Source organism: Tympanuchus pallidicinctus, unplaced genomic scaffold, assembly GCF_026119805.1.
Source record: "Tympanuchus pallidicinctus isolate F22 unplaced genomic scaffold, pur_lepc_1.0 scaffold14, whole genome shotgun sequence".
In the NCBI taxonomy this organism is placed as follows: Eukaryota; Metazoa; Chordata; class Aves; order Galliformes; family Phasianidae; genus Tympanuchus; species Tympanuchus pallidicinctus.
Genome location: NW_026294659.1, coordinates 1728296 through 1742522, shown reverse-complemented (window position 1 = coordinate 1742522; position 14227 = coordinate 1728296). Strand labels below are relative to the sequence as shown.

At 40.9% G+C, this 14227-nt stretch overlaps 1 protein-coding gene across 12 annotated transcripts in view; it reads right to left on the bottom strand.

The window, feature by feature from the left end:
- Positions 1-2907: 2907 nt before the first annotated feature.
- Positions 2908-14227, bottom strand: part of CDKL5 (cyclin dependent kinase like 5) — a 121643-nt gene continuing 110323 nt past the window's right edge. For 10 of the 12 annotated variants that reach the window (XM_052673988.1, XM_052673992.1, XM_052673987.1 and 7 more), the window contains 3 exons: positions 12291-12413; positions 11078-11197; positions 2908-10100 (listed from right to left, as the gene is read on the bottom strand). In XM_052673988.1, the coding sequence (XP_052529948.1) occupies positions 9720-10100; positions 11078-11197; positions 12291-12413 (624 nt within the window). In that variant the 3' untranslated portion in view covers positions 2908-9719. Of the gene's footprint in view, positions 10101-11077; positions 11198-12290; positions 13456-14227 lie in introns of those variants that run through there. The other 2 variants (XM_052673997.1, XM_052673999.1) reach the window with 2 other exon arrangements.

Genomic DNA, 14227 nt, shown 5'->3' with positions numbered 1-14227 from the left:
GTTTCTGATTGTGGGAACTAGACATGGGACGCAGTCCTGATCCTGGGTGCTAGATATCATCATGGCACGCTGTGTGCATGGGAGGTAGAGTTGTGCTCCAGTTTCCATGACTGCCTCACCCTCCATGGCCTAGTCCCCAGTGGGTGCTCTGTAGGTGCCGGTGTGGGCTCAATCTTCAGCAGAGGGGGCCCGAGGGCTGGGGCAGGAGCCACGGTGTTTTTGGGGTGAACAGAAGTTCTGCCTTTGCCCTGGCTGGAGTTTTTCCCAGTTCTCTAGGATTTTCCTTTCCTGCAACAGAGGCAAAGCAAATCCACACCAGCAGTGCAAGGTTGGGCTTTCTGGCCATCCATCGCTTCACTCTTTTGACATATTGCTCAGGTAGATTTTGAGAGTAACCAACATCTCGCAAGGAATTTGGGGCATGTGGCATTCTGAAAACTTGTGCTACACTGTCCTAACTAGGAGGTCTGTGAGACCCTATCTACTGAAATTATTATGTCACTGTTGCACTCATGCTTTCATCCACAAAATGAGTTTTGTCTATCCATAAATGAGTTGAGGGGCACATTTTCTTAATAAGAGTGCTCCTGAATAATTTGTTTGAGCTTTCAAGCTTCATCCACAGCCTAAGTGGATGGACCACATGCCCTTATATACCAAGATAATTTATTTAGCATCTCATGACTGATACTATATTTAGATAGACTCAGAGGAAGGAAAGACTGCCCAGGCAGCAAGGGTTTGTGCCATCACTCTCCCTGCTCACAGCTTTGAACAGGATGCTAGATTCCTTTTCCAGGCTGAAGTGTACAGTGATAAATAGGTGGAACTAATTGGCAGACACTAAATTTCACGGTTCGTTTGTGTCCTGCCTCACCCTGTCCTTTGCCTGCACCTCACCTCTCAGCCCGGATGGGGAAGAGCCCTGCTGCCAGCTTTTCCCTTTTATTTTTAATGCTCTAAAGCAGACATTTCTGCTCACATCCAAGCTGTGCCGCTCGCCTGCTAATCGACCTTTGGAAATTCACTTAACCTCTGCCTCTTATCTAAAAAGCGGGGTGCTGAGAGGCTTAATTAATTAAGTGGTCCTAAAATGCTTTTAGAAGTGCGCTTGACTTCCACTTCTGCATAAACACAGCATATTGAAGAAGGGTGCAATTGAGGGCATTATGAAAGCCGTCGAAACACAATTACAAAACTGCAAAGCTTTTCCTCATGAAGTCAAACTTTTCCTTTTTGGGCACAGATAACTCCAATTACCATTATCCAAATGAGAAGCAGTGCCTGAGTCATCAGGAAATGGTACAAAACAGTGCTAAAAAGGCAGTATGTTCTAGGAGGGAAAAATCCTACAGATATTTTACCTGTGGAAGTATGTGCACAGCCCTGCAACTTGTAAAATGCAACAGTTTCGAATTGGGAAGCAGGACTGAGAGCCGCATTCAGCCTCATGACATGAATGAATGCAGTGCTTACAGAGTGCTGAGCTTTGCCTAATCCAAGCGGTGTGACAAGAGACTGCCTCAGGCCCTCCAGTCCTGATCCATCATTTCTAAGTCTGCAGCCCCATTCCCTTAATTATTTCCCACAGAAATAACCCCTGAGCAGCTGTCAGAGTGAGATACCCACACAAACTCTGCTCTCTCTCCCAAGGACGACCAGTGCTGACCACACTGTGGCTACCACAGCGAGGTGAGCCGTGCCCACAGCCCTGTGCATCCCGTTCCCTGTGTGAGGAACTCTCATTCCTCACACACCTTCAACTCCAGTATCTTCGTAGCCCTCCTTTGGACACACTCCAATTGCTTGATGTCCTTCTGACATTGTGGTGCCCAAATCCACACCCAGTGCTGGAGGTAAGCCGCACAGTGCAGAGCACAGCAGGACAACCCCAGCCCTGTCCCACTGGCAGTGCTGGGCCTGGTGCAGCCCAGGTTACAGTTGGCCTTTTTGTCTACCAGGGCACTCTGAAATGCTGAACCATTGATGGGTGGAAGTTAAAGGCATTAGCTTGGGCCAGACCAGTTTTCCTTGTTTGCGATTCAATGCTCAGTGAAGGCAGCAGCAGCAGCAGCATGGTCTCACAGCAGCCGTGGCTGCAGCATAAGCCACGTGGTGGCCATTTCAGAAGGACTTCGGCAAGTAGGGCATGGAGCTCCCTGCTCCTCAGTTTGTTTCCAGTCACCCCAAGGAGTGAGGGACTGGCAGCCAAATATTTGAAGTTTTTTGAAGCTGCACACAGTAATAAACTAAGTCATAACCAGGACACATTAAAGGTGAACCCAACAATATCACTGACACCCTAAACATCTGTCCAGAAGAGTGTCAGTTTGTGTGGGAATGACAAAGTCCCAACAGGTTACTCAGACACAAATCACGGGCTGGAAAGTTGTAGGGCCCATTAATTTCTGGTTAATGATTGATGAGTGCATGAGGGGGGTGATGCTGTTCAAAAGATAAAAAGCAGAGGGAGGAAGGGAGGAAGAGAGAGGGAGGGAGGGAGGGAGGAAGGCAGGAAGGCAGGAAGGAAGGCAGGAAGGCAGGAAGGAGAGAGGGGGATAGGGGGAGAAGGAAGAAAAAGTTCCAGTGTTTGCAGTGAAAGGAATGGTTGGAAATGGAGTGCTTCAGAGCTATCTTGTCTGTGATCCGCAACCTGCTGTAGGGTACCTGCTTTAGCAGGGGGTTGGACTAAATGATCTCCAGAGGTCCCTTCCAGACCCTACAGTTCTATGATTTTGTGATGCTGTGAAAACATCTGCCTTGCAAACAGACACATGCTGGCTTCTCAAACAGGGAGTGCATCAGGACCTGGGCAGAGCAGCTCTGTCACAGCTCTGCCCCATCCAGGGGCACCAGGAGGGCTCTGTAAGCAGCGTGGCACAAATAAGAGCAGCCATCAAGCAGTGCCAATTTTCTAGTGCAAAATCTGCATTTTTATTAAAGACATATTTTGGAAGGCCCATTCAAAAATACATTGTGCTCAGTAAAAATTAACCATTTCCATGCTGATAATTAAGGTTACCACAGGATTTTTTTTTTTCTCTTTTAGAATATTTACAGCAACAATATAAATATTACAGAAGTTAAGAATGGAATACATGCCCAAAAAAAAATTTGGTAAGGTGTACCAACAACATGATACAAAGCGTTGTATACAAACATTTTACAAATGGTTTATTAACTTGCATGAAGTCATCCTTAAATATTCAGCACAATTTAAAATCGATTTGTATTTCCAGGATTAAAAAGATTAACACCACAGCACATTCCTTCCACAACAGAAAGCATGGCAGATCTAAAAATCTGTGCGCTTCGGATTTCTAATAGCTGTTAAAAGTATTGGGGAATCATAACCATAAATGTAGGAAGTTTTGAAAGCCACCTCCCCAGTCGGATATTTCTGGAACAGTGATTGTGAAAAAAGACCCCATTCTTCCTAACTTAGTTTTTCCTTCTTTCTGCCAAATGAAACGAATTCAGAATTCAGTATTTCACAGTGGAGATCTAAGCAGTCCTGGAAGTCCTTATCAGGTTCACCAGATTTAAAAACACCTGCATAGAATTTCCAACAAATTACGTTTTTGTGGAAGATTTCACTCATTGTTCCTTGTAGACCACATACATATGGATGTTACTCTTTTTGATTAGACATATTCTTCAGTAGTCTAAGATGTGCACTAGCTGGAGAAAAAAAAAGTCAGAAAAGGGAAGCCAAGACAGTTCACACACCTAAAGTTTTGCCTTACTAAACAGTTAAAAGCTCTGCCATTGGATTTACAAGTCAAGAATTTACACCAAGAGGTTCATAAGCTACAGGAAACTTGAATAACGTCTTCCATCTTGCGCTATGAACATGCTGTAAGTTTGCTAATGGAAAGCTCTACGAAAGCAGTTACTTCACAAAGCATTTATACGCCTATACAATTAAGATGCCACCTTGCATTTCTCAGAATGGACCCAGAGAAACAGTGCTCTGTGAAAACAGAGACCTGGTGGAACAGAAAGCCTGGAAGGCAGTCTGTTTTGGTGGGGCACAATGAGGTAAGGTATCTCACCCAGATGGAATGGAAAATAAAAGTGAAGAAACTCCTGAGCAAGTCTAAGGATAGCTGTTCGAATAAAACAGCAAACAGGGTGGAGTAGTAGATAAGGCCTCTAACTCCCTGATAAACTGCACTAGAGAAACAACAAAGAACAAGGCAACTGCAATATTTGAGAACCACATGGGGAAGAGCAAGGGAAGACTGCAAAGCAGTGCAAAGGATGGTGTCAGGATTCCAGGAGAGCTGAGATGGCTTGGAGGTTTTAGAAGTGTATTGGATGAAGGCCCATCAAAATTTTATTACTTGGTTGCTAACAGTACCTAGAGGAAGAATCTTTTCATACATTTATTCGAAATTTAGAGTCAGTAATAAACTCAGAATAAACAAACAAAACCTCAACCACATTCTGCAAGAGAGAAGAGGTAGATTGACTTGTAGAGAAGACAAGAGATGCGTAGAGTCACTCTTAGCCTTAGTCCACATTCCAAGTTCAGATTCTTGAGCCACGTTTTAAGAGTCACATTCACAGGTTACATTCTAAAAAGAGCCTGAGAAATGATTTGACTTGCTGGAACAACAGCATCGATGTACAGAGGGCTCTTTCTCTCACACTTCTGTGCATCTTCCGCTTAGGCTGGCAAGAAAGCCAATGTCTGCTCCAAGCAGTTGGCTGCATACGATACTCCTGCTAGCAAGTGAGCATCCCAGCATAACTTGGAGCAAAATTAACTTGACATGTAACCTATCCTGTCTCATGCAGTAGCTGTAACGAAAGACTGCTGAGACAACGGATGATCTATGACAGGATTTACCTTCAAATTAAAAGAGGATCTCCTATAAAATCTGCTTTGCTTAACTACCGTTAACTTTGCTTCATGATTGCAGAGTGAGAGAACAACTGTTTCAGTACAACATCTGAACCCAGTGGTGTGTACAAGCCTTCACCAGCCAAGGGAGCCTGAAGCAACGATGGTGCTGTCTGGCTCAGAAATGAGCCAACAGCTAGAACTACCAAGCTGTGTTGTAGTAAAAGGGTTTACTCAAATTGTTCCCTTTTTAACAAAGGCCAGAAAGTTAAATGGCTTTTCTCCTGATTTACTACAAACCCCATTAATGAATGGTTAATATCATGACACCATTGGGGAAAGCGGTGTGGGGAAAGGCACCTGTTCTTAAATAGTGTCCTGATCTAAAGGTCGTTTAAAAACAGTTTAATAGGGCACATCACCTTTCCAAGCATCTTCTGTGACACTCCTAATCCTATTTCAAATGGTGGGCCTACGTACGTGAACAACAGCCCAAACGTGTGGTTTGTGATATAATCCCATTAATAACCATATTGCGCATGACAGCTGGAATGGATAAAAGAAGCATTCATTGCCACCCCACAATTTGCAGTATATTATATATGGCTATCCTTGTAATACCTTTTGTGTGACTGAGATTCAAATATTCTCCCAGTTCTACTCTGACAGTTTTCAGCACGTACAAAAGTAATTGCATGCAGATATTCTTGAGGCATGTTGCACTACCAAAATGCTTTAAGACAACAACAACAAAAAAACCCCAAAACACGAACAAAAAACCTTCAGTGCTTCTAACACAAAGCTCCCCTCAAAAGTGCCTGTTTTTTGTCTTAGCTAAGTAGATGTTAGCACTGCTTTCAGAGTTCCCTTTATTACAGGGAATCACAGCACTGAACTGTGAAGAACATACAGCTTGTTCTGGGTGAACAGAGGTTGGTATGTGGCTTTTTACACTGTTAAGATTCATCTTTTAGGAGACCTGACTGCAGTACCAAGCACTGGCTGAAGGCCTATCGCAGGACCCTACTGTTGACAGAGCTCTCAGCTTGGCTCCCAGACACGAGCTAGTATAGCAAAAAGGCAACAAGCCTGGAGATGATGTGAAAGTGTATTCTAAGTTTGGAAGTTTGTGGCCTGCTTTAAGACTGGTCTAAGAGAACCATTACCTGTACACAGAGTGGCATCAGGATCCACCCATTTAAGTGGGTCTGGCTTGGTATCAGAAGTGAAGGCTTGGTGTCAGTCCCAAGCCCTGTGGGATGGAGAACGTTTCAGAAAGACTGGACCAGATCTGGAACTACTGACATCCTGACATGAACTTGGCCTGGTGCCTGCTGCTGGAGGCCTCTCAGAGGAGCAATGGATCTTGGACTGTGCTAACAGAGCAAAAAGCATTCGACAGCCCTACGGGACTGCTCTCTGTGGCCAGGTCTGTTAACAACACGTGTTGCTTTAGGTTAATGCATTTTCATGGCAGTTTAAAGGGACGGCTTATTCACATCGTTCCGCACAGTTTCAATTAAGATGAGCTTAAGGTGCTTCATGTCAGTTAACAAGAGCTATAGTAAAACATTATGGACAAGTTTAGGCAGCTTGAGTTCTGCAAAATGACTGTAATTCCTTTCTGAAACTTAGTTTCTTTACTGTTCACATCATTAATGATGCCATAATAAGGCAAAGCAGTTTGCCAAGGAATAAAACGCGGTTTAACTAATATTATCTATAGTCAGTGAATCTATAGAACATGTAACACAAGACCAGTGAAGAGGAAAGCTCACGCTTATAAAACTGTTTGCTCTGTAATTCTCTTCTCCTTTATTGAGGCAGCAAATCTTAGCCATATAATAAGACTCCCTTGGAAGCTTCAGCAGAATTACAGCAGAATTAGTGATATTCTGAATATTTGGAAGTGAGACCAGATTACAAATACAGTTTACCTCAGCGCCAGCTGGTTCATTCATCTGCTGTAAGGTCTTTCTAACAGAACAGAGAAAATACTACGTACATCCAACACAATTTGGTATTAAATCTGTTGTGGTTTGTTGAGAAGAAAAAGCAGTACGAAAGTAGACACAGGATTTTGTAAATATGGGCCACCAAACACTTGAACATTCTTTAGGTCACTCTTGAAGCTTTGCTAACTACTTTAAACAGCTCTATGTACAGTCAAGAGATTATCCTGATTCAACTCAATGGGAACTAAGGGGAAAAAGAAAAAAAGAACCAACCAACCCTTGGGAAATATTTTTCCTTGACAGAAATCAGAATAGCCATGTACAGCCCAGTACAATTATCTCTGGCACAAAGCTCTTACTATCAATATAAAATTCTTGTAGAGGCAAAAGGAAATGTATCCATAAGGTACAGAAGAGCTTGGTATGAATGCTCACTCGGAGGCATTCACATTGTACTGCTTAGAGCCCCACTCTTAGGCAACGCTCTCATGAAGGATTTCAGTGGCATCAGCTCATTTCAAAGCAGGCAACAGGAGCAAACTGCTTGTAATGAACCAGGGAATCCAAGAGACTTCTAAAACACAATGCTATTCCCTTGATTATAAAGACTAGTAAATACCACAATGTCTTTCCTGGATGCCCACTGAACTTATCAGAATCTGAGTATCCTTTCATATCTACTGTATTTATATATGATACATAAATATATTATTTATATACTACAGCATATATAAATATAGTATATACCATAAATATCTATACAAAATCACACACACATTTCTTGCAGGCAATTGACAAAGAATTCTTATTATTTTGTAGTCTTTCTAACTTGCTAGACTTGCTTCTTGCCCTGGACAAACCTGATGTACCATCCGCTCATACTGTACTCTGTACAAAAGATTTTAAAGTGGTGGTGCCAAATTAGTTACTGTTAGAGCTTTGGTATGATTCAAAAGGTACCGAACGTCACGTCCAATTTGCATTGCATCAAAGTAGGAAGTTCAGCTCTTACTGTCTAGCTACTTCTGTTAACATTTATGGCTAAATCATCAAGTTTACATTCAGGTTAATCTCTTTTTGGAACAGACAACATATCTGCAGGTACACGTGTCTTATGAGGACACAATATAGATAAGGAACTATGCTGCAGAGTAACGAGGGAGTTGAATGAATGAGTTTAAAAAGGAAAGATTGTATTGTTCTGACACTACAGGCCTGACTCTCCTCTTATTGCACAAAAGTTTAGACCAGCATAATTCTTTTAACTCCTAATGACTCAACTCTGGTTTATTTTGCCAGTAGCAACAGAGGAATCAGGTTATATATTTGCTACACTTGATGTTCACCAACGTAAAGGCAGTTTTGACAAAGCTGTATAGGAAACTGGAACCCAAGATCTAGTATTTTGCTGAGACTGGTCACTGAACTGAGTATGGGAATATCGGGACAGTAAGATCTAAGGAGAAATTAAGCTGCACGGCAACCTTCTCCCTCAACATCCAAATATCAGATGTGTAGCTTTAAATACATCCTGAAATATAATAAAAAGTGCAAGAGTACTTTTAATTTAAATACAGTGTTTATCTTAGTAGTTAATAGATTGCTAACAAGATGTAAAATACACATATGCATAAAAGCTCATACCATGATCCGCAGTGCCATGCTATGCATTAAATGTGAAAGTGTGGCATTTCACTTGCAATTCATGCTATGTTTCTTTGGTTTTCACCCCTACTATTAAGTGGAGAAGCACCTGCTTTAGCTTGTGATCCTGGGGCACTTTATCTCTTTAGAGAGAAAAAAAAAAAGCAACTACCAACACAAGTCGTTCTGGGGCTCTGGTCTCTTGATGCAGATGCAGAAATCTCATTAGTATTATTAGGAAAGCTAGGGATACAGGGGAGAACATACCACATTTAGATTATTGTACAGTTCTGCAGTCTCTTACATTTAGCCAATACTTCCAACAAAACAGCCCGTAATAATGCCTGGAATTGAATGATGTCTTTTGTTTGTTACCAGTAATTCCTATGATACTGGGCTCTCGTAGCTGAGCAAGATTCATACTGTTACAGTCACATTTATATCGACATTCAACTTCCTTTTATTAGAAGTATAATACTGCACTTTATATCACAAATGTATAAAAATATGGCAGATAGTGTCATAACAATACTTTTTCTTTTAAATGAGTATATTTAAAAAACAGACAGTTATTTCCCATTTATATATATATATTTATATATAGAATAAAATACTCCCGATGCAATATATAAATGTTACTGTTAGTTTTTTTTATAGAAACTACTGTAGCTGTTGCACTGCTTCACAATGTTTCAAACAGCTCAAAATAACTTTACATTATAACATAAAAGATATGATTGTAACAGTACGATATTAGGTCATCATAAATAAATATTACAAATCCTATCAAATATGGAAGTTTAAAAAACAAATTTAAGACACACAATTTAACTTTAAACCCTTAACGGGGATACACTTTTATCACATAAAACCCACTGTTTTAACTAGGCAGCAAAAAATGTGGTAAGGGCACAGGTCTGCACATGAATGTTTTCACCCTTGCAAGTGCCAACACATACCAGAAATCTCCCAGCTTTCCAACAGAGATGTGCTCTAAGCTGGAATGTAACTGAGAGAAAATGGCAATGCATTTTTCTCCCCGAATGGCACACTCTGCCTCTCGTCCAGTGACATTTCTGATGACGAGTGATTCCCAATTCGACTCATTTTACTGTAGAATCCCTGACTCTCAATGTGGTGCCAAACAGCATAGCTCCACATGTACATATTGCACACCTTTATAAAGCTGAAAGTACAGTCTTACCATCACCAGAACTACCACCGCTCCCCCACGTTGACCTCCACGTGAACTGGCCGATTTCCTGGAGCAATTACAAGGCCGTCTCTTTCAGATCATTCAGATTTGGCATTCGTGACCGGTTTGTTCGGTTATACGTGTGCCCGTTCTGTCCACTCTTGGAAGGCTGCTCAGAGTAGGGGGGCCCATCGCTGGCGCTCCTGTTGACGGGGGAGACGTGCCAGGTGGGCTCCAGCTGGCTCGGGATCTGCAGCGTCGGCCGGCTCTTTGGCTGCGGCTCTTGCCGTGCGTTGCTGCTGCCACTGCTGGAGCTTTGACTCATGGGGTGAATTCGCACTTCAGAAAAAGCAGGTTTGGCCGGCTGACTCGGTAAGGGCTGGAAGCGAGGCTCAGCAGGGACAGAATGATTTGAAGAGAGGTGTAACAGCTTTCGCAGGGATTTTAATGGCTGGCTCTGAAAGACACGGGGAAAGCGCTTGACCTTCTGCTTTCTTGTTATGGTATCTATCAGACTTCCCATAACAAAGCCGTCATCTCCTTAAATAAAGCATCTGGAACTTCACAGGACTTCCTCACTTCTAATTGCATTCACATGGAATATTTCCTTCCAAGCTGAGAAAATACACTCAAAAATATTTTCTCATTGTGGTTCAAACCCGAGTAACTATCTGCACTGAAAGACTGGCAGAAATCAGCAGTCTGATATTTTGTTAGCCAGCAGCTCTTAACCCTCATAGCTTCTTTAGCTGATGAGCAGGTGGAAGGAAAAGGGACACGTGGGGCTACTGAAATGGGTAACAAGTGCCAGGGTAAGCCTGAGTACACAAAATGGCAGGATAACGACTCCATTAAATTCCTCAGCTCTCAGAAAACTGTGCTTCTTCAAACACAGCGGCTGCAATGAATCCTCTTTTTCAGTTTTCAGTGTCATAATGGCACAGAAGCTGCCTCCCAACCTCTGCCCCTCAAGCTGGTTTTAGAGATGGAGAAAATAAAGTGGCATTTGTGCAGCGACGCTCCAGCGATCCGGCCGGCGCAGCCAGCAGCCCGTGCCAGCTTAGGCACAGAGGTGTGCTCACAGGCACTGCTGGGGTGCACCACACCTTGCAGAGATCACATACGGGCCTCTCCAAAGCACTGCAGTGTCTGCTGTGGATGTGCACTGAAAGGCTGTCTGCATCTAACACTTAACCAATATCTCTAAAGGCCCAAAGACTGACGTGGGGACACTTAGTCTCTCTTCTTTTCCCTGTCATCTACGTCCAGATTTTCAAAGAAATACGTAAGACTACAGGTACATGTTTTACATTTAGAGAACAGGGACTGGGGGGGATGGGAAATAATGTCAAATGCAATTTTTCTATTCACCAGAGAAAAAGTTCTCCAGGTACCTCAGATGTTCGAATACGGGGAAGTGATAATGCCACTTACATGGGGCTGGATTTCTGTCATCTTCTCAGGATGCCAATCCTTCTGCCTGTTGCTCTGGTGATTAGAAGAATGAATGGCTTTCTGTAACGCCAGGAGATCCTGACCATCAGTGCCAGGCATCTGCAACAAAACGTTAGATAGTGTTGTCTCTCAATATACTCCTCAGAATATCTGCAAATCCTTTTTCCCCAGTTAATTACATTATGCAAGTAAAGCTGATTACTACAGCAGAATTGCAATGTCCTTTCAATATTTTCCCCGTAGGAAGAATAAGAGGCTGCACAGGTCATGCAGATTTGCTATACCCTTAGCCCATAAAGCATTCACATGCTGTTAGTGTTATTTGTTGTAAGAGAGAGCAGTTAAATAAGGCTTCCAAAAAAATCAACCAAAAAAAATTGTGGAGCCTCATCTTCATTTAAAAGCATTCCATACTGCAGTTAAGACCATGGATCAGTTCTATAAATTTGTTCCTGATTGAGGCAGATCAAAATTGTGTCTGAAGTGATGTCTGTCTGATTTTGCCATCACAAAACAAGAGCTTTTCCTTTCCCCATCTTTCTGCTGCTCCACAGATATCCCAAGCCAAAGTACAAATTGAAAAACTCAACAACCCTAAAAAACAAAATGCAAACTCAAGAGAATTTATGGCTTACACAGAGACTTCAAGAGTTTTAAGCAAAAAAAGGACAAAAAGAACAATTCAATTGGACATATTTTGGAATGGAAGCTGTCTTTTTAACATGAACAATCAGGACAAACAAAAATACAGTAAAAACATGAGCTAAAATTGGTGTTTCAGATAATCTGTTACTATTGATGTTAATATTTAATTAAATTCATGTAGAAAGGAGCAGTTGACACAGAAAATGCACTACCAATATAGCTATAAACCAAACCCAGTTAATTTTTTTCCTGATTGAAATGGACAGAATATTTTTAGTTTTAGACACAGGCATTTTCATTTTCTCTGGAACTACATATATACACTGCATTTTCAGTATATCAGATAGTCAAAAACCATTTGTCTTCAGACACAGTCTACTTCAACAGAACTGCCAATTTTACTTCAATTTATCGAACTGGCCCAAGATACTTAACTGGCATGAAGAGAAAGAAAGTGACCCCAGGAAAATAAAACACATGCTGCTGTAGTCAGTAAAACAAGTTTACTGGAGCGTTTTACAGAGCTACTGTACTTAAAAATTAATACCATGGGTAGAGTGACTACAGGAAGCTTTTTCAAAGAAGAACTATGCTTTAAATTATTCTTTGAATTAAAAAGAGGAAAGAGGGATTTCTTGATGCTTGGATTCTCCCCGTTGGTTGAGTCTGTCTGTAATATAAGATACAAAATCTAAATGCATAGCATTTCAACTCAAGAGATCTGTCCTTACCACATTAATTCATTACTTTATTTTTGTAGTTCCAACAGTACATAGTATCAGTCCTACGTATAATCTGCTGCAGGAAAATATAATGATTGAATAAAGAAAAGTGCGTGGAATAAATTCAAGGAGCTCAGTGCATACAAAGCACGGAAAAAGAGATCAGTACGCCCATTCTTATACCCATTTCCCATTAGGAATGCAGAGTGCATTTCAAAGCCTTTTGAAAACTGTAGGTATGTCTTGTTGACATTACTGAGTTTTGGAACAATTCTTCTGTTACCTAAGATAAGGATCTACAATTATATGACATTTCTTATTGTTATATAGGTGAAATATCAAAGATATACTAATAATATTAGCAATCCGTTTTAGCATGAGCAGTTTATATGAGTTTTTATGAGTTTATAATTACCTCTGGAAGAAATACAAGTGTTCTACTTTTAGCTTTTAAAAAAAGCTAGAGCTCCAAGATGAATTATTTCAGTTCTGACCAAAATACCACTTCAACAACTTGATGTACAACTGCAAGAGCACTGTTTAATTTTTACTTCCCTAATACAGTCAAAGAGCATAGCAGTGGATGAAATTAATAATAATAATAATAATAAAATAAACGATCAAGAATTAAAATTATGAACAAGATTTGTCCCCAGCTGAGGTACAAACAAGCATTATTTTGCTTGCTCTACAAGGCAGACTAATGATCTTATGACTAAATAGAACAATGGGTGCATCACCAGAAGAGAAGGGTTTCAAACAACCTTCCCATCTTCTAGGTTCTATGCAAGTTAACAAAAGACAAAGACACTAAATGGCATAGCTTCTTTAGAAACTCTATGGTCAGAAGAATTTCCTGTTTGCAGTACAGTTAATTAGAAAAGAATCAAAGCATCAGTAGAAGAAATGTTCATTTGCATCTGTTTGTTTCCAAAGGATGTAATTTCTTCAGTTCCATTGCTTGCAGCATGTGACAAAGTCTGATTTTGCCTAAAGATAGGGCATGTTGACAACATTGAGAACATTCATTAAAATGCTTGGTAAAAAAAACCCTGAGATTGTAGCAATCTTCAGAACTTTTTGCTACGTTACTGAATGACTCTCAGCAAGATAAAAGGAGAATGATTAAGAGCAGGTCTGCAGAAATAACATTGCAAAGAATTCCCATGGCAGACAATAATGATTATTATCCCATGAAGAACTGCACCTGGAGAACTCTAGGGAGAATGATTAATGGGAACAACTCTGCACCAGGAAGTGTCAGAAAATCCTATCAGTTCTGAGCTATCAGGAATTTTGAGAATGGCATTATTAAGAAGATATCTTCAATTCAATTTCAGTCATCTTTGTGACTCTTATGCTAATCACCAGCAAAATGAGACTTTCCAAAGAATATTAGAAGTAAATAATACTAGTGAATGTGATATTAGCACCCTCTTAGACTCTATAGCATGCTTCTCATTATGTCTATACTCTGTCTAGTTCGTTATTTGCTGCAGAAAATTTTTATCGGAGTACATAGGTAGAATTACATACTTCTAGGAATCTGTAAGAATGATAAACTTCAGAATCAAAACCCCAAAAACTTGCATAGTCACCAGTTCTATGTTAGATTTGTTAACACAAATTCATAGAAAGCATTCACATGGTTGCCAAGAGCTATTACTACAGGTGTAGAAGGTTCTTCTAATGAAGTCAAACTTGGTGTTGAACTGAAGGTATTAATTTTCATTTGCACTGGAAGATCCTAATGAATATCGCA